At 44.1% G+C, this 22,857-nt stretch overlaps 3 protein-coding genes across 3 annotated transcripts in view; 2 read left to right on the top strand and 1 right to left on the bottom strand.

Moving 5' to 3' along the window:
• The first annotated feature begins 1,587 nt into the window (after positions 1–1,587).
• Positions 1,588–9,132, top strand: PLEK2 (pleckstrin 2). Its single transcript, XM_010222824.2, has 9 exons — positions 1,588–1,693; positions 3,824–3,988; positions 4,601–4,782; positions 5,449–5,540; positions 5,645–5,832; positions 6,324–6,425; positions 6,783–6,866; positions 7,492–7,570; positions 8,718–9,132. Exons 1-9 carry the CDS (start codon positions 1,646–1,648, stop codon positions 8,843–8,845), a joined length of 1,068 nt encoding a protein of 355 aa, XP_010221126.1. The 5' UTR covers positions 1,588–1,645; the 3' UTR covers positions 8,846–9,132.
• A 1,165-nt stretch (positions 9,133–10,297) lies between these two features.
• On the bottom strand, positions 10,298–14,973 carry LOC104575542 (galectin-related protein A). Its single transcript, XM_010222883.2, has 5 exons — positions 14,865–14,973; positions 12,314–12,402; positions 11,549–11,723; positions 10,990–11,174; positions 10,298–10,469 (listed from the first exon to the last, which is right to left on the bottom strand). Exons 1-4 carry the CDS (start codon positions 14,889–14,891, stop codon positions 11,031–11,033), a joined length of 435 nt encoding a protein of 144 aa, XP_010221185.2. The 5' UTR covers positions 14,892–14,973; the 3' UTR covers positions 10,298–10,469; positions 10,990–11,030.
• Positions 14,974–16,001: 1,028 nt separating this feature from the next.
• The window catches only part of ZFYVE26 (zinc finger FYVE-type containing 26), a 37,406-nt gene continuing 30,550 nt past the window's right edge, over positions 16,002–22,857 (top strand). Inside the window, 8 exon segments of the mRNA XM_088536586.1 lie at positions 16,002–16,186; positions 17,285–17,363; positions 17,837–17,926; positions 18,251–18,797; positions 19,748–19,878; positions 20,675–20,839; positions 21,512–21,600; positions 21,880–22,040. Of these exon segments, the coding sequence (XP_088392712.1) occupies positions 16,002–16,186; positions 17,285–17,363; positions 17,837–17,926; positions 18,251–18,797; positions 19,748–19,878; positions 20,675–20,839; positions 21,512–21,600; positions 21,880–22,040 (1,447 nt within the window).

Raw genomic sequence — 22,857 nt, 5'->3', positions numbered from 1 at the left:
GCATGAAGTTATGCTACCCACCTGGTTAGGAGCTGCCTGCAGTAGCAAGTTGAATGGCGAAGTCAAACCTCAAATACCGTGTGCTGGAGGACTGTGTTCGCGGAGTTTTTTTTATATAAAGAGCTGGGAAATGAGCACAGTAGTTGCATTTTGCCTACTTAGATCTGCTGCATTTTCCTTTGATGCAGCATTGCTAATCTACTTGTGGACCTGCTCTTGTGAATATTTCACATATTATTATTAGCTCTTTCCTAAAGTTCAATGTTGGTGAGGCAGTGCTGGTATGTAGAGGGAAGCATTTAATTCTGATTTACAGAACATGTGGTGAGCTGAAATTACTGTTTTATTTTTCTACTGGCTACATCCTTTTTTCCTCAAGATGCTGCTTCTGAGTACATACTTTTATTTATACAGGCTTGTGTGCCTTCTTCAGTGCCTTTCTCTCCCTCCTTCCACATGAAGTCAGAAAAGTAGCATAAAGTGTGTTTGTTCCTTTTCCTCAGTACTTGAAAGCGTGACCAGTAATTTGATCCCACATACAAAGACTGAGGGGAGATGCTTGAGTCAACTTGTCTGACGGACTCTGAACTCTCCGCATAGCAACAAGAGCTCTTGTTTACTCGTTATCCTCCACATCGTGTTTCTTACCAGTCTGTGGCTTTAGCCACAAATATCGCCTTACTTTTGATACAAGTCAGGAAACGCTAAGAGTATGGGCAAGGCTCTGAACAACAGCTCTGCCTGAAATGCTGTTGGTTCCACTGGCTTATTTCATGGAGACCCAACAAAAGGGATTTATTATGGCTAAAATTTCCAAAAATGAATGACTGAAGGCTACTAATCTTGGGCACAAAAAAAGGCACTTGTGTTTCAGCGGTTCTCAGTAGTTTCAAGCAATCACTACAGGGTGTTTCTGTTTTTCTGAAAGCATTAGCAGCTTTTAGGAACATAAACTGCTTTCATGTGGATTTAGGTTCCTAGGTTTAAGCAGGCATATTTGAATCTCATGGCTTTTATCTCCAGGGGCCACTGAAAGTGGAGTGGGGTTTGGGGTTTTGGTGCTTTGGGCTTTTTTAGGTAACATACATTTCTGTCAAACAAAAATATATTTTAAGTCTTGTGAATTCCCCCTTTAATCATTCTGCTTTACACTGAGGGTGGTGTGTTCTGTAGTGCCCCATAGGGTCTGCTTAATACAGGAGAACTTTCTTGCTGTGTAGCTGAGCGGCCTGAAGGTTTGACGGATTCAGTTTTATACCTCTGCTCCCCCCGTTCCCATGTGAGATATGTGTCTGATCTGATTTGTCATCGTGGGGCTGCTGCTTCTGTCGGCTTGCTCACCCGGCGGTGCTTTGTTACCGTACTGAATTCTGTCTAAGTCTTTTGAAATCCTCCCTGAACTTCCCTTGTTTTACTTCCCTGAGGGCAGGTGCTGTATCAGAGCCAGTTCAATGTTTAACTAATGTCTCATAAGTGGGATGAAAGGCAGAAGAAAAAAAAAAAAAATCCAGGCGAGTACGTCACAGCTGAGGAGGAGGGTGGTGGGGAAAAATGAGCTTTTTTAACCCGCTTGTGCACACAGGGACGGGCTGCAAGGGCTGGGACGTGTCTCAGTGGCGCTGGGCTCCCCTGCGCGCTGGCTACGATGCAGGAGGCCAGCGGGGTGCTCAAGGAGGGCTTCCTCGTCAAGAGGGTAAGTGCTCTCCAAACCTGGAAGGTAAAACACGGTGCCTGGCTTCGTTCCTGTGATTCTGCTTGCGGCCGGGCTTGCGGCGCGGTCAGGCCGTCGGGGAGAAACCTCCGAGGTGGCGAGTGGTGCTGGGGGCTGAATTCCAGAGTGGCAGGTGCTGACTACCCGTATACCGGTTTCCCTGCCCCGGTCTTTGCCCAGAGGAAAGTGGATTAGCCATGACAGTGAGTCACTGGAGAGGCAATATGTCTGCAGAGCAACCTGGGCCCCATGTCTGTAAAGAGCCCATAAAAATGCCTGGCAAGGGACCACGTGGCACCAGTGGAAGCGGCCATGGGAGGACGGCTAGAGGGAAGGTGTTCTGAAGGTCTCTGTTCGCTCTGTGCCTTCTGCAGGGCCCAGCAGAGCAGGGTTGCTCAGTTCACATGAGGGTGTGGCAAACGGCATCCTCTGAGGGGAGCAGAACAATCCTAACTGTAGAAACGTGTTTGCAATAAATAACTCCTTTCTTCTATACCCTTCACACTCATCCATGAGAAATTTTCAGTCAAAACATGGAGAAAACAACAACAAGATTTCAGCCTTTCCCACCACCTGTCCCCATAGGACCAGGCATAACCGGGACTAAAGAGTACAACTTAACTGATGGCATAAACTGCTTCTAGTGCCAAGATGCTGTCTTTTAACACCAGTGACTAATGTGGTCTTTAAGTGCACTCAAAAAACATTATTACAAGGGTAGCTCATAGCTCCACCATGCCTGGTGAAATGCTTCTCCTGTGACATGGCAGCGCTAGCACAGAACTAACCCTGGCCAGGAGCAATCTGCCCAGGCGGCCCCACGTGGAGCCAGGTGAGCAGAACAGCCCCAAGTAAACTCTGCAAGAGACAGGAAAAGGTTAAATATAAGTTACCATCTTCTGGAACAGAAAGAAACTCCAAGGGGGAAAAGAAAAGAGTCACCATGAAGAGTGTATTCAGAGAAAAAGCAGCCAATGGCCCTCACAGCAGGTGAGGAAGACGGTGAGGAAAATGAAGAGAATGAGATCAAGCTAGATAAACTGTATTTAGCATAGACTAGAAGACATTAGATTTAAAGTGACCTGGGTTTAATTGAACTTGACGGCCCCAACTTTTCTTGGAAACTGCTGTTTTCCCCCCTTGCTGACGGAGAACTAATGAGCTTTGCTTCCTACCACAGCCGGACCCTGCACGTTCGTCCTTCCCGCTGCCCCCACCCTCCTCCAGGTGTCAAGGCTGCCTGCCGAGCGCCTCGCTGCCGCCTGCGGTGCCCCGTCATCCGCAGCAGCGCCCGGCAGCGCCCGGGCCGGCGGGGCAGGGCAGGAGCAGGCCTGTCGGTGCCAGCCCCGCTCGGCGAGTCCTGCCCTACAGCCGGGCGGAAAACAGCTGGAGGCTGGCGTTATTTACCGAGCAGGGGAAAAAAGGGATTTTCTTGTATTCTGGTATAATCTAGGGGACATTTGACTGTTCACGGCTTTCCTTTAGTCTTTTGCCATTAGAGACAAAAAACGGGGGCCTGGGGAATTTTGATCCAAGGAGACTAGAGGCAGGTGTGATAGAAATAACCCCTGACAGCGGTATGAGGGGAGGCGATGGAAAGCCAAGGGTTGCAGCAAAGTGCTCCCGAGTCCATTTGGCACCTGCAGCCACACCAAAAAGACAGAGAGGGAGACTTTTGTGGAGGCATCCATCACTATCCAGAGCCCACGGGGAACAGGAGTTGCTCTGCAGGAGCTGCTGAGCGTGCTGATGGCCTCCCAGGTTCCAGGTTTGCCTCCCTCCGGCCCAGTGCTGCCACGTGGTAGGGGCTCGCCCCAACACGGCTTTTTAAGATCCTTCCCCTGAGCTTTTGCAGGAAAACTTCTTGTCAGCAGAGGTGATATCCTGCTGGAGAAAGAGCACAGCGTCTTTCTGTTCTTGCTGCGTGATTTTATATTGATGTCACTTTGGTATTTCTTACTGAAATGTGTATGACAGAGAGCGGGGGACCACAGTGACTCCTTACAATCTTATTCGTCCAGTTTCCTGTTAGTCTGTGGTGTTTGCATGAAAAAGAAAATACAGTCATTTCTCTAATGTTAAGAACAGCTATGTGGATTTCTTTCCCTCTAGGGACATATTGTTCACAACTGGAAGGTGAGATGGTTCGTCCTGCTTCAGGATAAGCTGCTGTACTATAAACTTGAAGGAGGCAAGAAAGAGCCTTCTCCAAAGGGCAGGATCCTTTTGGATGGCTGCACCATTACTTGTCCATGCCTGGAATATGAGAACAGACCGGTATGACTGGAGAAAGATATCCCTGCTAAATGACACCGCTCTATAAGCTCTCTCTAGTCCTCGGGTTGGGAGTCCTTCTCCTTCTCCAGTGGGACTTTGCTGCTGTGGAAATACTTTTAGCATGCGGAGTCTGCAGAGGAAAGTGCCTCCCTTGTTGCTCTGGTCACTGGCTGGTACCAGCAGCACAGACTTCACCTAAACAGGGCGCAAGGGGATAGCTCTGTAAATTGCTCACTATTTAGGCACTTCTCTTGGCAGAATGAGCCTAGGGAGAATTTTTAGCTGTTGAGAGACTGGAGAAGGCCTGGATGTGAAAAGCTCTACTGCCAGTAGCAGACTCCTATGTAACCCAGTGTCTGGGCAGTCTGCTCTCCTGAGTACCTCTGGCTCCGTGCATGTTCACTGTGTTTGGAACTAGCAAAGCAAAGATTGGGAAAAAAAAGAAAGGAAAACAACAAGTAGCAGAGTCCTTGAGGCCACACACTGCTTGGTCCTGCCCGGTGGGATGGCATACCCTTCCCTCACTTGACCCACCTGACTAGGGCTAAAAGAAGCAAAATGTGAATGGTATTAGCTAAACATTGTGGTTGCTTTATGTTTCTCTCTCCACAGCTGCTTATTAAACTGAAGACAAAAACCAACACAGACTATTTCCTTGAGTGTTGTTCCAGAGAGGAGCGAGACTCCTGGGCTTTGGACATTACCGGAGCTATTCATGCTGGCCACCCCGTGCAGGTGCAAGAGCTTCACAGGATGAAGAACTCCTTCAAGCTGCTGGCGAATATCAGCCTCCAGTAAGTATAAATGCCCTCTCCTCCTGCTACTGCTGCAGCCTGTGAAGCGCCCGAGCTGGGGGACAGAAAGGCTCAGGGGAAGCTCCTCACTGCCCAGACCACCTCGCTCATGGTCCTGGTTTTTCCCAGGTGTGGGGATGTGCTTTTTCCTGACCATCGTTGTGTTCTGGGTGCACAGCTCTGCAGCTGGCCTGAGGCTGTCTTAGTGCTGCTTGCAGCGGTGTTGCCATCAGGGCAATACCTCAGCTCCAGGGGTGCAACATCAAGGAGAGGCTCATGGGTGACTGTTGGCGCTGCGCTGGTGAGCGTTCAGCGCTGATAGCCAAAATCCAGGCAAGGATTTTCAGGGCACATGATGCTAAACTAGAGGAAACTGAGAACTGACTAAGGAAGAGGTGAATCTGAGCTGAGTTGAGGAGATCCAGATCAGGTGAAGTGCTTTGGAATGAGACATGCTTAGTGAGGCATCTTGCTTAGCACTCTGCGCTGGAAGAATTGAGCTGTCCTATTCCATACTCAGGAGGAAGCTTCAGGAGAGTCCCGAGGCTGTCCCTGTTAGTTAGATTATGTTAGTAATCACTGACATTTCAGTCACTGACAGAAGTACATGACAGTTTCTGCCTGTTTTTCCCTTCAGGTAACACTCTCCTCCCTACTCTTTTGCAGCCACATAGTGGACAAAATGCACGATAACAGCAGTGGAATTAAGCTGACCCCCAACATGGAGCAAGGCAACAGATACAAAGAGACCTTTACAGGTACATGTGCTGCAGACAAGCACTTCCACCCACCCGATGTGCCACGTTGCAGCCTTGCCATGCAAGAGCTCGTTGTCTTGGTCTGAGCTGCCTTCTCCCTGCAGGTTCTGCCGTGGTGGACTGGCTGATCTCCAACAGCTTTGCTGTGTCACGGTTCGAGGCCGTCACCTTGGCCTCCATGCTGATGGAGGAGAACTTCATCAGGCCCGTGGGAGCCCGCAGCATCGAGGCCACGCGTTACAGCGACCTGTCGGAGCAGTTCCTCGACGACTCCACCGCGTTGTACATGTTTGTGAGTGATAGAACTGCCAGTGGAGGCATCTGCTGTGCCCTTGGTCTGGCACTTGGTTTTGGGCCATGGTAAAGCAGACGCACATAACATGCACGTGCATGTGGTGAAAAAAGCATTAAAGGAGAAGCTCTGGGATTTTAATATTAGAAGGCTTGTACCTTTGCTGGAGACAGATAACTACATGGATATGGAGGGACCTATGGATTAGGTAAGCAGGTATTAAAAGAGGTGTGGCCTTCAGCCCTGCTATGTCTGCATTTAATGGGCACCATGCTGTAGCTCTGCTATGTCAAGGCCACCGTGCATGGGTAGGGGTAATTCATTGCTTGTAAATCTCAGAACTGCTGACCTGGGCACCAGGGCTAGACTAGTCTTCTTTCAGAAAAGAAATGAGCTAAAAACAGCTCCAGGGAAGATAAAATAGAGTGCAAGTTTGCATTTAGAAGTATGTTTAGATTATTTAAGTGTTGCTATCTTTTCTCCATTTGTAGGCTGAGAGCTATAAGAAAAAGATCAGTTCCAAGGAAGACCTGCAGTTTAACGTCAGTGAATTAAGTGGCACAATTGTGAAGCAAGGCTATTTAGTGAAACAGGTAAATATAGTCCATGAACCTTCACTGTGAAAGAAGAAATATGACAGCTGTTAAGGCTGCATGGAGAAAAAATGGGGGTTATAGGACCATTGCTGGAAAATTATGGCCGACAGAGAAGAGAGAACTTTCTTGTCAACTTTGCTATTAGATATAATATAGTGAAGAGGATCTAGTCATAAAGTGATGAAGGATGCTAAGCATAAAACTCTGGGAGTTGTAAAGATGTCAGAAAAGATTTTTCCCTGTTGGCTCCAAACCTCTAATTTTAACACCCATTTAGGATTCCCCTGCAGTCTGCAGAAAAAAATGGCCACTGCAGCATTTACTAGTGGTAACTTCAATTCTTCCATGTTACAGGGGCACAAGAGGAAAAACTGGAAGGTGAGGAGATTTGTTTTGAGAGCTGACCCTGCTTTCTTGCACTACTATGACCCCACAAAGGTAGGTGAGTGGAGAAGTGGCCTTCTCAAAAACACTCTTACATAATCATAATAGTAATAATAATATGCAATTATGCTGTAAATGTTGTTTATGTCATCCAAATCAGAATAGTTAAAAGAGCCTGAAGAGCTGCTTCATCTTTTCCTTGCCACTTTCTTTGTGGTCTCTTTTCTTCATTGCAACTCCCCCTTTTAATGCTGTAAACTCAAACTGCAGAGCTTGGAGATCAGGCAAGAGAACTGACCTGCTAGTGATAACAGTCAGATTTTTTTCTCATGCAGGCTCAGGGAAAAGCGGTAAGCTAAAAACTGCTAGAAATATTTCTTTTTAGAATATGTAAATATGTTATTGATAAAATGGTACAGACATTTTAAATACATAATTTTTATACTACCTCTGTGCTTTTAATCAATCTCCACCATTCCCAGCACCCTCAAAGAAATCTCTGAGACTGGGGGAAAATTATATTGAACTTAATCACGTGTCCTAACTGACTTCTCCTGTGACTTGGTTTAGATCCAGAAAAACTGGCATTACCTCTCCCCTTTCGTAAAAACAATTGATCTGCCCTGGAAAATAAGTCTGTATTTTTTACAGATAAGCTTCATTTCCATTTTATTTGCAGGAAGAAAACAGGCCAGTGGGAGGATTTTCTCTTCGTGGCTGCCTCGTCTCAGCTCTGGAGGACAACGGAGTCCCCACGGGTAAGCACAAGCCTCCAGACTTGCCTGCGTCCAAATTCCTACCCTAGCAGAACCATTCTGAGGGGTAGGATCACGTGTGTACCCAAGTGAGCTCTCCTTTCCTCTCACATGTCCGTCACGGGAGGAGGCAGCCCACTGAAAAGCCCCATACTGCTAGGCTGTCCCACGCCAGCTGGGAACTTTTACACTTATTTCTTCATATCTTGAACGTTTAGAGTTATTTCTACATATCTTGAGTGTTCCCCTTTTTCTGGGCCTTTCTCAGTCAGATGACCTCTGAGATTGTCTCAAGACACTGATTAATATTACAGAGTTAACAGTCAAAGAGGAAATGTCTTGGTTTTAGATGTTGTTGAACCCAACACCCAGAGGGATCCCCTGATGCCATCCTTTTTTTCTGTTCTACTTATGCCTTTACTTTTTTTTTTTTTGATCTGCTACAATCAAAACATAGGACAGAATAAAAAATAATCGTATTAAAAAATCAAAACAAGAAAGCCAGTTCTGCTAGTGTATGTGCTTGCCTTCACATTTGTCTGGAACCTCAGCCTCACAAATAAGTGTTTTTGCTGTTAAAAGATTTTTTTTATTATAGTAATATATGTAGTTTTGCAGGGTGTATATGTAGAAAGAGCATTAAAGATTGTGAGTTTATTACAGTAGCCCAAAGGAACATCTTTCTAAAGAAATGTCTTTAAGAGTTGGTTTCCTTTTCCCCTTCCTAAGCAATAAATATTCCCTGAAAAACATACAGAAGTGGGGTTGGCGAGGGAGAGAGATGACACAGCAGTAAGAAGGACAGCTTCCTGCTAAAGGGAGCAAGGAACAAGTCTAATCTACTTCAGGAACTGTTAGAGAGTTCATCTCTCTGTTGCATGACTCCAGTAAGATTCCCTATCTAAACAGCACATGTTTTACTTACGGTGCATAACACACAGTAGTTCATCCAGTCTTTAAGAGGGTTCTGTACTACGTCTTTATAATGCAGAAGGGGAATCAGACATATGGGCTTTAGATGTCCTATCCATAATGAAACAAATAGATCTGCTTCTACTACGTTAAAATTCCTCTCGAGGAGACTTCGTATCTGCTGAAAAGCAGCCCTCCGTGTACTCTCCTGATCTGTCACATTTCTCTTTTCCTGCAGGAGTGAAGGGGAATGTGCAAGGCAACCTCTTCAAAATCATCACCAAAAATGACATCCATTATTATATCCAGGCCAGCTGCAAAGCAGAGCGAGTGCAATGGATTGAGGCCATCAAACCTCTGACATGAGTCAGGCGGACTCCATGACAAGCGGGAAGTCACATCTGTGACCAGGTTTCCTGCTTTCTTTGTCTGGGAGTGTTGTTTTTTTCTCTTAGACTTGTTTTGATAGTTGTATTACCAGAGCACAGAAGTCATGTCAATCCAGAGTAAAAGTTAACCAGCAAAAATTTACCATCTAACCGAGAGACAAAGAACAACAGGTTCATACAGACAAATGGGAATTTACAAGGAAAGAATGAGATAGAATATTCCAAGATGGAAGAAAATATCCTTTTGTACAAGTATGGAGTTTACATCTGCAGATCCAGACTATGTTTTTACCTAAGGCAGAAAAGTGTTGCTCATTTCCCCTTATAAAAGGGCTCATAAACTTAGCCCAGGCTGAGTGAACGGAGGTATGTGAACTGGCTCAGAGCTGTGAAAGGTTCTGGTTTCCGAGGCTGCCTCTCTTGGAAGCACCATGAAAAATCCTGTGTGAATTCCAGTCTAGCTACCAAGATACCGCTCTTGTGAAACAACCCGCAGGTCCGTCTGGCCATCCATCTGCTCTGGTATCTGGTTCTTTGTCACGTCAGAGAAGATCAGAGAGGCCCCCACTCTGACATACATTTTTTTTTCTTGTCTGGGCAATGGCTCATAGCACTACCTGGTCCTGAGTGCTGCTCTGTCCGAGCCGACCGGCCGTAGCAGTTCCAGACAATGGCTGGTGCTGAGTGTGTTGGAACAAATCACTCAGCCATGAGAGCAAGACTTTTCTTTCTGATTGTCCCCATAAACCCATTCCTGCGTTGCGCCGCGAGGACTGAGAGCTTTCATAGCAGTTCTACTGATTGTTGTCTCTATTTTATATCATTAAACTTTGCATTGTTTTTCTAGCAAACTTGACTCTGATATTATATTGTTATTATTAAACGTTATAAAAGTTCAGTGTATTTGAATCCACTATGCTCTTTTAATTTTCTCAGAGAGTAGTTTGGGGTACGTGAAAATAATGGTTTCATATAACCTAAGCTTAGATTAGTATGAAAACTCAAGACATCTTCGACAGTGACAGAGAATTGAATGGAATTTAGTAAGATGGCTAAAATACCCTAACAGGATGCCCATTTTTTTATAAAATTCCTCATATTACCTGAGAACCTGTGCCTGACAGCCAGGCTCTGCAAAATCTTCTAGAAGAAGCCCTCTGAAACCAATGTGCTATGTATCTTCCCTGAAATCACAGAGAAATCTGATAGGCCCCTACCCACAGAAGGACTTATTTGCAGATTTGTTGTCCTCCAAGTTCTGTCCAGAAAAAAAAGGAAAAGCCTCTTTACGTAGAGATATTCTCCTTTTGCCTGTTTTCTTACCAACCAGTTATGAAAGAGCCAAAGACAGCAGTCATGATATATAAATGTATTATAATAGCCACATATTCAGGAATCTTTTGTAAATCTACATCAGTAAAATATCAACATAACACTCACATGCAGTGAAATATTTAAGAGTAAATACAGAAGCTTGCCAGTGCAGATCCATTTTTAATGAGAAACAAGAACAAGCAATGTAGCTACAGATACCACTGCTGATCCAGAGAAGACTGTGAAATCCACAGCTGTGGAGACCTTTCAGCTCATGTGAACTCTACCTGCAAGAGACAAGGATGATGGTGAGGCATTTACTGCTCTGTCCTGGGAGGCATAGATAACTAACTGTGCTGAGTGATCAGGGCTTCCAGGAAGAACATTTTTCTCCTGCTAATGCAAACCCTGCTGGGGGCCCATCAGACTCCTTCGCTCATTTACAAGGAGATCTCCAACCTTTCTTCTCTCAATACCACCACCTGTGTGCTGCTCAGTTCCAGTCACAAGAGTAACAGCTATGCTATCTCTGGGAGGCCTGACAGCAGCAGCTGGCATGGCTGGGGGCATGGTGGGGAGAAGTTCATAAGAACAGGAGATAGCACAGAGCATCACAGACCTCAAGTTGAGAAGCTGTGAGATCTCTGCAAAGGCCTTCTGATTTACCTGGACCAGCCACAGCCCTGCCATTGCTCAGTGTGCGTGAGAAAAGAAGAAAAAAGTGTATGTTTCAAACACACCAGCAAGTGAAACAGACACAGTCCCCAGGAGAGAAAGCAAAAACATTTCCCAGGCAGAAGAAAGTACATTTGTCTTTGTCCCCTGATGATACTGAGGATGTCTTTTTATCAAGCCACTTTGGTAAGCTTGATGTCCCCTGTGATCTGCAGAGCTTTCACGAAGTTCAGGGCCTGAATGCGGTGAGTGAAATCACAGAACTGTCGTCCATCAACTAAGACCCGAATTTGCTGGTGTTCACACAAGAGCTCCATCTGCAATGGAAGAACAACAAGGGAAGGTACCAGAAACCAGCAGCAGTGATTTTGCTAGCATGGTCTTAGAACCCCGTGTGATCAGGATATCAAAGCACAAGGCCTACAGATTTTTCTCTGGCATCTCTAAATTAACAACTTCTGCTGAGATAATACTGTAAAATTCCTTACAGTGAACTCTCTTGGTAAAACTAGAAAAGAAATCGTTCTCCCCCATCAGGGCTGTTGATGAAGCATGAATGGTTCTCTCAGTGCCGTACCAGACCAGTATGCCAGGCTCGTTAATGTAGCAATTTCAATAGATAGAAATCTGTTATGATGTATGCACCCTTTCTGCCTTTGTCCCACCCTGATCAGAGCACCTCCCAAATTACCTTAAATGTGTCACCTGCTGTAAATGGGAAGTAGGGAATATTTTTCTCTTCTCTTCCCCATTTCCCACCAATTCGTGCATTTCGGGTGATGGATTTGTCACTGAAATTGACTGTAAGTAACAGCCCAACATCCTTGTTTGCATCCACTGGATCACAGAGCAGAGACACTACAAAGCTGAAAAAAACAGTTCGGTGACTAGGTCTGTGAGAAATGTAAAAGAACAGAGGAAACATGGCAAATGCATGGAGAATGCACTTGTGGGTGAGCCAAATGGGTGAGCCATAAAGGAGGCTATGGAAAAAAATCTGTTAAGAGAAGAAATCTCTTCTGCAGTGGAAGCACAGGCATTGATAGCAGTAAAGGCAGAAAATGTCATGATAGCATAGGTGCTGTCATCTGGAATGAACACAGCAGTGGAGCTGCACTGTCTGTGCCAAATCCAAATGTTTTTGCTGTGCAGAATTAAATGGGGTTGCCACGAGTTCTGAATTACATCAGCTCCTGAAAGAGCAATGCTCATAAACTCCCCACAGTGTTCACAAGATCAAGGCAAGGAGCAGAAAATGCGGCAACAGCAGTACGAGAGCCTGAGCAGTGTATTCCTTCTTAAATTTTAATCTCACTCTAAAAGCAGCAAAAGGAAACAGAACCATAAATTATGAATCTGTATGACTTTCCTCCTCCTCAAGAAACCATTTGAATTTAAAAGGCAGGTATGTTACAGTGTATGAAGTGACGGGACATCACAGAAGCCCTTCACCTACCTCTTGGGGTTGGAATGCACCATCCCTATGACAGTGATTTTCATGGCTGGTCTCAGTCCACCTTTAATTTCCCCCATGTATTGCTCCACCTGTGGGGAACAGTGAAAACATGCTGGGGTAGTTTACAGCTTGCTTAAACTACCTTTAGCAACTGCTTTGGTTCCCTCCTAAAGTTCTCTTTTCACAGGTAAAAAGGATTTTAAAATAATTTTTATATTTTTAGTCCAAATTTCGTTCATTCTGGTAATAGAGGTGAGACATAACCAAAATGACTGATAGCAACAAGGTGACTAACTTGATAGGGCTGTAAACTGTGACAGGCAGTGTCTGACGAAAGACTGGCATGGCTAAGATGACTGGCTGCTGTCAGCACTGTATGTGACTGATATGCATGATTAATTAATGTGACAGCACACCTCATGCGGCTCCCTAAACAGGTACCACAAACTTACAATGATTGGCACCACTGGCTAAGTTAAGAGTAAGCACTTCAAACACTGAAGCTGCTCCGGTAAATGAGATCAAGGAGGTGATGTGACTCATGCTTCAAGAGAGTGACACATCTCGGATTTCCCAGTAACTGCTATTATGATCTAAGGACAATAAATCTGGTCATGATGCTCCCCACAGAAGATCAAGAGCTTTGTGGCAGGATGATGCAGAGCAGCAACCATGTATAAACTTACTCTGCCAACTCAAATTTGTTAACAGATTTTGATTGATTAACTTGATATCAGCCGACATATATTGGGCAAGGTAGTACCTGACTTTTGTCAAAAGGACATAAATCCAGTATAAACTCTGCAATTCAGCTAATTTGACAGAAACATAACATGTGCTCTCCTCAGATCCCAGTCACTGGACTGGGTATTTAATATAGATCATTTTCATTGCCCACCTTTAGTTCAACCTACTTCCTTATATTTAGCCAGGAGTAATATCCCTTCTTTCTATTTATCAGAGTTAGTAACTTTAAGTAACTTTAAAAATATCATTTTTAAAGCAGAAGAAGAATTCTCAGTAGATCCACTTTTATTCTGTTTACAGAGAACGGTAGCTGAAAAATCCACCAGAATAACAGAGCTACATTTACTTGTTCCAAGTAATTCTCTGACTATTTCAAGGGTCAGTAAGGAAACTAATAGATGAGAAGCTTAATATAGACAAACAACATAGAGACCTTAGAAATGAATAATAGGATGTTTTGAGAATTCATTTTCACAAAATGATATGACAATGTAAATGCCAAACTACTATGTTGTAACATGTAATCACTCCATGAGTATACTCACTCAGCCAGAAGTTGCTATAAACACTGTTTCTAGCAATTTGTATTTGCAGCTCTCCAAGTGAATGCACAGCAGACACTACTTTAAATAAAAAACACTTTATCTTTCCAGTGTTCCAAAGTAAAAATTCAGACTTTTTTTCACTAAAGATCTGACCAAACTATACGATTTCATAGTTTGACCTTTAAAAACATTACATTATTGTGGACTTCTGATCACAGTTAAGATTACTTTTATTCAAGTATAACTTGCTGTATTTCATACATTATTTAATTCAGGTGATTGGAAAATATGACAAATGTTAGCTTTTTCTTTTATAAAGCCATGCTTAATAAGAAGGAGAAAATGTGTAAATTATTGATTGTCAGCTTGCATAATGAGCATGGAAATTACAGATGAAAAAGTCTCTCCTACACTTTGCTTTCTAATTCCAACATACTAGTTAGAACTTCTGCTGAAAACACCATCCATAATTTATCTTCCCTCCTTGCTTTTTACATTCAGCTACCTTTACAAAACTATAGACATTAATAAACCTGTAATTCCGAAGAACATGACTGTAGGAAGACATAAGTGAAAACAATCCCTTCAGAACTGCAGCAATAGTAGTACTTGTGCAGGTGACTCCAGTAGGTTGGCTTAGAAATTTGTAAGAAAAGAAACGCATCAGTCATTCAAGATACCTTACGTGAGGGCATAGCTTCTCAAGTAAGAAGTCTGACTAAAGAGATAGTTTAAATTAGATGAACCAGCTGGAGAGGGCAACAAGACCACAGGACGAACCAGCTCCCACATGGTGACAGGAGATGGTTGTCTCCCCCGGCGCTCCTTGCTAGCCTGCACAGGAGGCAAGACATGAAATAACACCCGAGCCTGAGGTGGCCGAGAAGCGGTGCCGGCACACTCTCACAGTAAGAGCAGTCACCAAGTGTGTACGGTTAAGGTATCAGAGTTCAATGTGTGCAATGGTGAATGTATGGTTTCTACACTTAAAACTCTTCCAGCACGGCCAAAATAAATTCAGAGGCAGGGTTGTATGTGGGCCATTTCTTGGCTGATTTTGAGTGGACATGGTAGAGGAAAACTACTCAAGATGCTACATGAGTTAGGAGAGTTAAGGATAAAGTCGCTGCAGGATCTTATATCGTTCAGAGGTGAGCTGAGAAACTCCTAGCCGTTTTGTCCTTTCACCACACACCTGTGCATCACCCCCTCCCCGTATTTTCCATGTAAAAGCCAGTTGGATTCATCTGTTCACTTACTTGGGCACCCCTGTCATTCTCCATCATCCCTCCTCTGCCTGGCACTTGCCCCCGCCGCAAGAGTCCCAGGAGAGAGACCTCTCTGTTTGGCGCCTTAGAGGGAAAGAAGAAAACAAACAAAAAGCCCGGAATAAAGGGAGGATGTGGGGAGAGGGGGCCTTATCTCTGCCGAACACCACCCAGACACCACCCTGCCAAGCAGCTGAGTCACCCTCCTCCTTCTCCCGCCTCCCTCTGTCCTTGGCAGCCACCAAAAGGACACAAGGATGCAGGGAATAACATGGTCCGGGGTCCTGCCATCCAGGCAGGCCCAACGCCTCTCTGCACAGGCCACCTGCGGGCCGCAGGTCAGGACGCTCTGCATGGAGGATCTCCATTTTGTGTCAGATCTGCACACATGGATTTACATGGAGCATGTGCATAGTGTGTGTGCATGTGTATGCATGCTCATGTACAAAATACTGTGTACTGTACACATGAATGGGTAACCAAATTAAGTTTTATTAAATCTATTTGGATAGTACTTGTACCCTCAAAGGGGCTAAAAACATTATATATATAAAAAATATACATATTTATAAAAAATAGAACATATTTATATAAAATAGAACATATTTATATAAAATAGAATGCATTATATGTACGTTTATTTATAAGTATATAAAAGTACATATATTTACATAAATAAGTAGGCACATATGTACCACCCCCAAGGCAGATCCTCTCTCTGCACGGGTGCGTGCACGCGGGCAGGTCTGCACAGACACCCCGAGGAGAGCCCCGCGCTGCCGCCTCAGCCCCTCCTTCCACACCGCCCCGCTCGCGGCGCGGGGGCGGAGCCCGCGCGCATGAGGGGGCGGGGCTCTCAACGAGAGCCAATCAGAGACTGAGGGGCGGAGCTGCCCGGAGCTGCCCAGGCGCGACGGCGGCGTCAGGCGCCCCAAAGAAAGATGGCGACTTGTTTACGCGCCGCCGCGGCCGGCCAATGGGCGCGCGCCCGCGCGGTCAGCTGAGCGGCCGCTCCAGATGGCGGCGGCGCGGGGCGGCGCGGCGGGCTGGGGTTTCCCTCACACGTTCCCGGGGGGAAGCGCTCGGTGAGGCCGCGCTCCGGCCCGGCTGCTCCGCGGCCGCAGGAAGATGCACCCCTTCGGCCGGGAGGAAGCGGCCTCCCTGGAGCGGCTCGCGGGCTTCTTCCGCGAGTGCGTGCGGCGCGGGCGCTGGGAGCTGGCGCGGGCCTGCGTGCCCCAGCTGCGCCGCGCGCCCGGCCGCCGCGCCGCGGAGCACGCGCTGCTCGCGCTGGTCGCGCGGCCGCTGCCCGCCAGGTAAGCGCGTGAGGCGGCCCCTTCCCGCCGTGCCGGGGGAGCCTGCCCCGCCGCGTGCTCAGGCGCGGTGCTGCCCCCCAAACGCGCACCGTAGTCGTAGGAAGGATCTTCCTCTGGAAAGACTCCAGGGTTTTAAAACTTTTTTTAAAAAAAGTCAAAATGCTATTATTTCTTATTTCTCACATGCTGGATTTTAAAACAGTTGTTTTTTGTTAATTTGCTTGTTGCTAGTTAGCTTTGATCTCTGCTTTTTGAGGCAGCTACAAATGAAGTGTGATTTTTTCCAGCTTTTCGGGGAAGATTAATGTTGCTCCCTGTTTCCAAAAATGATAATTAACACTTCTCATTAACGTTTATGCAACGTTTAGTAATGCCTTTAAGACACAGATAATGCGAGCAGCACTTAAAAGGAGGCTGGGGGAAGTTGTGCACATGGTTTGATGAATATTGTGAATGACCACGTGAGACACAAGTCTTTATGATCTCTTTTGGCCTTGCTATTTGTGCTATGCATGGAAAGACGCTGCGAAGTCAATACCAAATATGTTCTTTAACAGCATAGACTTTAGGTTGAGTGTAAATGTACTGAAGCAGACGAAAAGCTGATGGAAATTAGAGGTATTCTTTAATGGGTGCAATAGTTCACTTTTAGTTTGGATGTAGAACTCCATTTTTGCTTTTGTGAGCTAAAGGCTTGTTTGTTTTCGGGGTTAGAACTAGAAGCGAGCAAATAGCAGTGTTTGACAACCACTTGGGTTTCAGAGAAATCTGCTGAACTGTCCAGAGTGCTCTATGGACTGAACTTTAGACCAGAAGTGAATTCCAGTTGTTTTGAAGCAAAAAGCTATGGCAGTAGTAGTGGTGCTTAGCCCATCTAAAAACAGTTATTTACATAGCAGAAAATACCAGTTTAACATATAAATAGTACCAGTGTTCTGTCTCTCTGCATCTTCTTCTTTGACTCTTCTTTAAAGACTTGGTCATCTTTATATTTATCATACCTGAGGAAATGTAAAGATCAAAATGAGCTCTGACTGTTTTGGGGGGTGGGGAGCGATGCTGTATGTAATTCATGATATGTGTTTATTAATTCCTTAGATGTGAGCAGAGCTGCAGCCCTCGAAGAGCTGCGTGGCTGTGGCTTCTTGTGCTGGAAAAATGGCTTGCCTGTGATCAGGTACAGGAGTTTCGAGTGGAAAATAGTCTAGTTGCCTATTTAAAATTGTGTGTTCTCTTACTGTTCATGCGAGATGATTCTTGAGGTAGTCTGAGAGGTGCATGGGATGGGTTTTGCTTTTGTTTTTAACAAAGATGTCAATAAACAACTGTTAATTTTCACAACGTGCTTTCCTTTCTGCATGCTCTGAAGAAAAATCACCCTCTTAAGAAAGATGCCTCTAACTGATGGGATTATAATTCCTGAGGAAGTGACAGTTGTCTCCATTTCCAGATTTATGGTTAGATGGAATCCCCTGGTGCAGGAGCAGAATCTAAATGTGGAATAGTCTTTAACTGAGAATTAGATACCTTCAGAGAGAGATTTCAGTCTGCCTTCAGTCTGATAATTAAATAGCTAAAATCAGGTTTACTTGTTAATATAAATAAGTAAAGGTAGATTAACTTTCTCCCTATTTTCTTATGTTACCTCAGAAAACTGTTCCAGTTGCTCTCCAGAGAGAAACTGAATTTTTATTGCTCTTGGAAGAACTACAGAGAGATATCTCTGAGGAAGTTCTAAAAGTGAGTGCTGTCTTACTTCCTCTCATCAATTTTTCAGTGTCCAGCTTCTCTTAATCAGCTGTCTGTATGAATTGTGGTACTTGCTTAAGAGCACACGGCTTATATTTTAGTTGTGTATTACAGAATTCTTCATATTTTGTTGTATGTCTACTATTTTAGAGAGGATATTGGACAAGATAGACCAGCGTTGTTGCTTCCTAAGCAATCCGATGTTTTCAAATGGATTTATCTGGTTGCCTTCAAGTTTCTCATGTTTTTCAACATACTTATTTCATGTTATTTTACAAAGTCCAAAAGGCTTACTGTTCCACTCTTCCCTTCCAGGAGCTGTTTGAAGCATTTGAGTGCACCCTAGAGACGCGTACCGCAGATCGGGCAAGAAAAGATGGCCATTCTCACAGGTTCAGTTTGGGTGCTGTTTCAGCTCTCCGGAAGCTTTTGCTGCGAGCTCCCCAGAAGGCACAAGCCCTGCTGGAGTTCCTCTGCGGGGAACAAGGCGCGCACAACTCCTCGCTCCAGCAGTATTCCTGTCTGCAAAATATCTTTGTTGACTTTCTTCGCGAATCCTTAAAATCTCTGCAGAGGCTTCAGTGCAATTCTGAGATTCCAGCAGAACTGGATCAAAGAGAACTAGTAGATACAGTTTATGGTGCTCTTACTATGATGAATTTTGATCTGGAACATCAGACTGATGAAATTCGGCAACTCTTCAGGGAGCTCTTGGATGCGTGTTGGGCTGAAGGGAGCCCGCTGCGGGAGGAGAAGTTACTAAGCTGCATGCTGAGGAAGCGGAGCTACAGCCTGTTAAACATGTATAGCAGTGTTCTTGTAGACAGAACAAGAGAAAGATTTCTGGTGTCAAAATCAAAAGGTTTGTTTCACTTTTGTCTGGTACATTCAGTTGAAGAGCTCAGTTGAAGCGGGGTGGCAAGCAGTGCCCATGGTCTTGTTGGGAAAGCAGCAGGTGAGTGTGCAAGGAAGGAAGGGCTAGAATACCTGCTTGCTTCTGCTTGCCTCTGTGCATGTAGGTGTGAGCCAGTGGGGTTTGTATCCTCTGTCTTCCAAAGGTTCCCTTCGCTCCTAGGAATCGCTGAAGGAAAGTTGAGAGCAGTGAAGCCCAGTGGGCTCTAGCACTCTTGACCATAGCTGCAGATAGTGCCCTCTTGTGGGGGAAGAGAAATGGAGATACTGGGAGCGAGTGAATTTTCACTGGCGCAGGTCAGACAAGTCCCTGTCCTGAGCAAACTATTGCTGGGGCCTGCAGAGCAGCTTAGTGTCCCAGTACAGAAGTGAGGGTTTAAGGTACATGATGACCCACAGAAGAGGAAGAAGTGCAGAGTGATTTTTCTCTGTAATGTTGCACACTGAGCAGACCTCTGCTAGTGTGGCAGCTCTTTGCATTAATGTTTTTTTTTGACTTTGCAGCCAGAATAACCTTTTTGCTCATTTGTAGCTCAAAGGAAAATTTGTGCATTTTGGATTGGGTTTGGGCTCAGTCCAAACTGTTGGGTTTACTGGTTATCAAATAATCCTAGTGATTGGATACTATGTTAGGAGCAGTCTGTCTTTGACACTAGGACTCAATCTCCAGCTTACAGTGCCTTCACCCCATCTGCCCTGTTTCCTTTTCCTTCTGTGTTTCTCTGACCGGATTTCTCATTACCTGATCATAGTATCTATGAGTTTTATCTAGTAGGGTATAACAGCTGGTTATTATTTGAGAGAATGTTAACTGTTACTTAGTTTAAATTAACAGTGATTATGCTTCTTTGAAATGCACCCCTCTGTACTAAAAGATAATCTTATTCTGATGTGTTTCAGGCTCATCTGAGCAGCTGGATACAGAGAGAGCAGTGATGACTCTGTTCTCAGATCCCAAAGAGGCTGCTTCTTGGAAGACTGCCTACTTCTATTGCTTGAGCAGCAGTAAGCACTTTCTGGAGCAGATTCTGGTATGGCCATAAAATGTTTAAGAGAGAACCCAGTGGTAGCTAACATCAGTCCCTATATTCCAAATACCTTGGTGACTTCCAAGGACATTTTGTATTCTGATTATTGACCAGGAGACATGACTTCCAGGAACAAGGAGTTAACTGATGATAACTCCCGTTAATTTAGCTGTATGATGGACTCAAAACATTCAGTGAAATTTTGGAAAAGCTCCCCTGCATTCAGTCTTGAGGATTTACGAAGTACCATGTTCTGTCTGCAGTTTTGTCAGCTGTTTCCTGTTGATTTATCCCATGACCTTGGACTAGACACTTTGGTTTTGTGAAGTTGGTAGACTTCAGGCAGGGAAGCTCTTCAAAGGGTTTGCAAGGTGAAAGTAATATTTGTAAAGAGCTTGAAGATCTGGTGAAAACCTTTCCATACAGATTAAATTATCTGAATGTATTTACACAGAGAAAATAAGCAGAATCCTGGCAGGCAGCCACCGATGTGAATTTTAAAATTGAACTTGGCTCCATTTTTAGGTTAAGCTACTGATACAAGATTCTTAGATAAAGCCTTCAATAGAGATTTAATCAGAAAGGAACTAATGATAGTGTTGTGAGGGAATGTGAGTCAGTTTTGTAGCAAATATTTGGAGTAACCAGATGGCTTGTAGACTATGAGCTTGGGAAACTTGCAAATGCAGAATGTTACCCTTTTTGCCAAGCTAATGCTGAAGCAGTTTCTTGCTTGCATAAACTGCTAGATTCATAACTGTGTTTTAGAGTGATAATTACTCTCCCTTTTGTTTTCTAGGTGACTGCTTTAACCTTACTGAAAAGAGAAGACTTCTCAGGCCTGAACAGTTTACTGAGGAGGGAATTCAACCCTCTCAGTCGCCTTTTGATATTGCTAGGATGGACTCACTGTCGTAGCTTGGAATCCGCAAAAGCATTGCTGTGGACTCTTCACAAAACTCAGGTAAGCTGCAGCAAAGGCAAGTGGCAATGTTGTGCTCCCAGTCTGAATTCAGTTAAAGCAGTTTGCTTATATTCACTTTTCCCTGTTTTTTTTTTGGGGGGGGGGGAGAAACTAATCTGAATTCAGCAGTGGGTGAGCTAAAAATCTTCTGTGAGCATTCCCGGATTAAAATCAACTATGACACAAATAACAAGGTCTGAAAGATCCACCTTGTTTGGAAGTCTTTCTCTTGGCAGAAGTGGAAGTGAATATCTTGGTCTAGTTTTTAACAGGCAGTCATCTGCTACAGAAAAGCACATGGAAAAGGAAAATGAGTATCTACTACCCAGTACAGCATTTTGTATAGTGAACTATTGCTTGTAGGAGTTAAACTCTGAACTAGCATTAGTAAGCATTAGTTGTCTTTTTGAAAGCTAAATTTGAACAGGAATGTAGCTGTCTTCCTGTGGTCTGGAGGTATGTCATGTATTGGCTGATCAACTTGGTTCATTCAAATAGTCCTTGCTTGCTGTCTTTAACAAATCTGACAGGTTTCTGCACTTAAAATTACCCTATGGTTGAAGAGTCTTATAAACATCTCATATGTGAAACAGACTTGGTTCTGTTGTTATGCTTGTCTAGAGATTTTTTTTTTTTTTAAAAAGAGAATGTTTTATTTGTTCTTTTGATTAGGATCTGTGCAATGATTTGGTGTTAAAAGATTTCTGTGATGGACTCTGGGCTCAAGTGGAAGTTCTTGAATGGTGCATACAGCAAAACAGGTAAAATAATTCTTTCCTAACTGTCTTGCCAAAGCTGTCTATTATTCTGTGTTACAAGTGCAAATAGAAAGTGTATTCTTTCTGTGAATCTGTGCTAATTGGTTCCTAGCAACTGCATATCACAAGTTCTTGAAATTGCTTCCTGGATGTTGGTTATGTTATTTTTTTAGTTCTTTTTAACTGCAGTAATTCAGTTGAATGAGAGTTAGCATGAAAGAACTTTAAACACGACCGAGAGGCCTGAGTCTGTGTCACCTTTTTGTTTGTTCTCTCTTGCAGTATTACTATCCCAAAGAAGGTTCTTCTGCACCACCTGCATAGTCTAGATTGCCACACTGCAGTATATTCTCTTCATCACCTCACTAATCTACTGGCACTGAATGAAGATGATATAATTGAGCTTCTTCAAAAGGTTCCTTCTAGAGACCAACAGATGCAGGGTAAATGTGTAGGATTGTGAGAGCACAGGAATATCTATGATCTGTCCAGGAATATCTGTGATCTGTCAAAGTGTGTGCTGCTCAATGCTTCTGTCAGGAAGAATCTGTTCTTCTCACCTGCTTTTGTAAATAGGGAAGATACCATTTATAGCCTTTAAAATGAAATAGCCTTTTCAAGATGGTAACAAAACTTTGCACATACTTTTTACCAGACTGATGTAGGGGGAAAAATGACATCTTTCTTTTGCTTAAAACTGACTTAATTTTAAAATTATCATGCATGCTTTCCATTATCATGTATTTTATAATACCTGTAACTTGAAAAGTTAAGTGTGAGTTTTGGATTTCAGCCAACAGTGCACTTACCTTTCAAAGCAGTGGACAAAGTCTGATGAAACTGATGATATCTGCTACTAGTGTCATGTCTTACTTTTTAAAACACATTATTTTCTTCTGATTAAAAAGCCTTAGTTTATTTTAATATTACAATCTCTAAGTTTTATCCTTAGGCAGGCTGTCTTTACATCCTTCTTTCCTCATTTCTCTCTTCCTCCTACCCTCCAGTTCAGTTCTTAAAATAACTGTTCAAACTCCGCTTAAACCCTTCCACAAGGGAGGCAAAACTATTACACTGATGATCTCATGCAAGTTTATCTCTTCTAATATCTCCAGCAAGTCTATACTACACATTAGCATAGAGCTCCCGGTGAATTACAGCCTATGTAGGCTCTGAGCAGGACTCATATTTAGCTGTTTCTTCAGTTCTAACTGTTACATACATCATAGTTTCCACCATTGCTGCTGTTTAGAGTGGCAG

The sequence above is a fragment of the Tinamus guttatus genome, unplaced genomic scaffold, assembly GCF_059628265.1.
Source record: "Tinamus guttatus ecotype Peru unplaced genomic scaffold, ASM5962826v1 Tinamus_guttatus_pri_ptg000676l, whole genome shotgun sequence".
NCBI lineage: Eukaryota > Metazoa > Chordata > Aves > Tinamiformes > Tinamidae > Tinamus > Tinamus guttatus.
This window is presented reverse-complemented; position numbering and strand designations above follow the sequence as displayed.

What these genes read in the sequence shown, in the direction of transcription:
- PLEK2 (XM_010222824.2), top strand. Translation starts at nt 1,646, where the DNA reads ATGCAGGAGGCCAGCGGGGTGCTCAAGGAGGGCTTCCTCGTCAAGAGG. An exon ending in ATACAAAGAGACCTTTACAG is followed by an intron (nt 5,541 to 5,644) that starts GTACATGTGCTG and finishes TTCTCCCTGCAG; the next exon opens with GTTCTGCCGTGGTGGACTGG. An exon ending in ACTACTATGACCCCACAAAG is followed by an intron (nt 6,867 to 7,491) that starts GTAGGTGAGTGG and finishes TTTTATTTGCAG; the next exon opens with GAAGAAAACAGGCCAGTGGG.
- LOC104575542 (XM_010222883.2), bottom strand. Translation starts at nt 14,891, where the DNA reads ATGATGGAGAATGACAGGGGTGCCCAA. An exon ending in AGAATGACAGGGGTGCCCAA is followed by an intron (nt 12,403 to 14,864) that starts GTAAGTGAACAG and finishes TGTTCCCCACAG; the next exon opens with GTGGAGCAATACATGGGGGA. An exon ending in CAGCAGGTGACACATTTAAG is followed by an intron (nt 11,175 to 11,548) that starts GTAATTTGGGAG and finishes CTTCCATTGCAG; the next exon opens with ATGGAGCTCTTGTGTGAACA.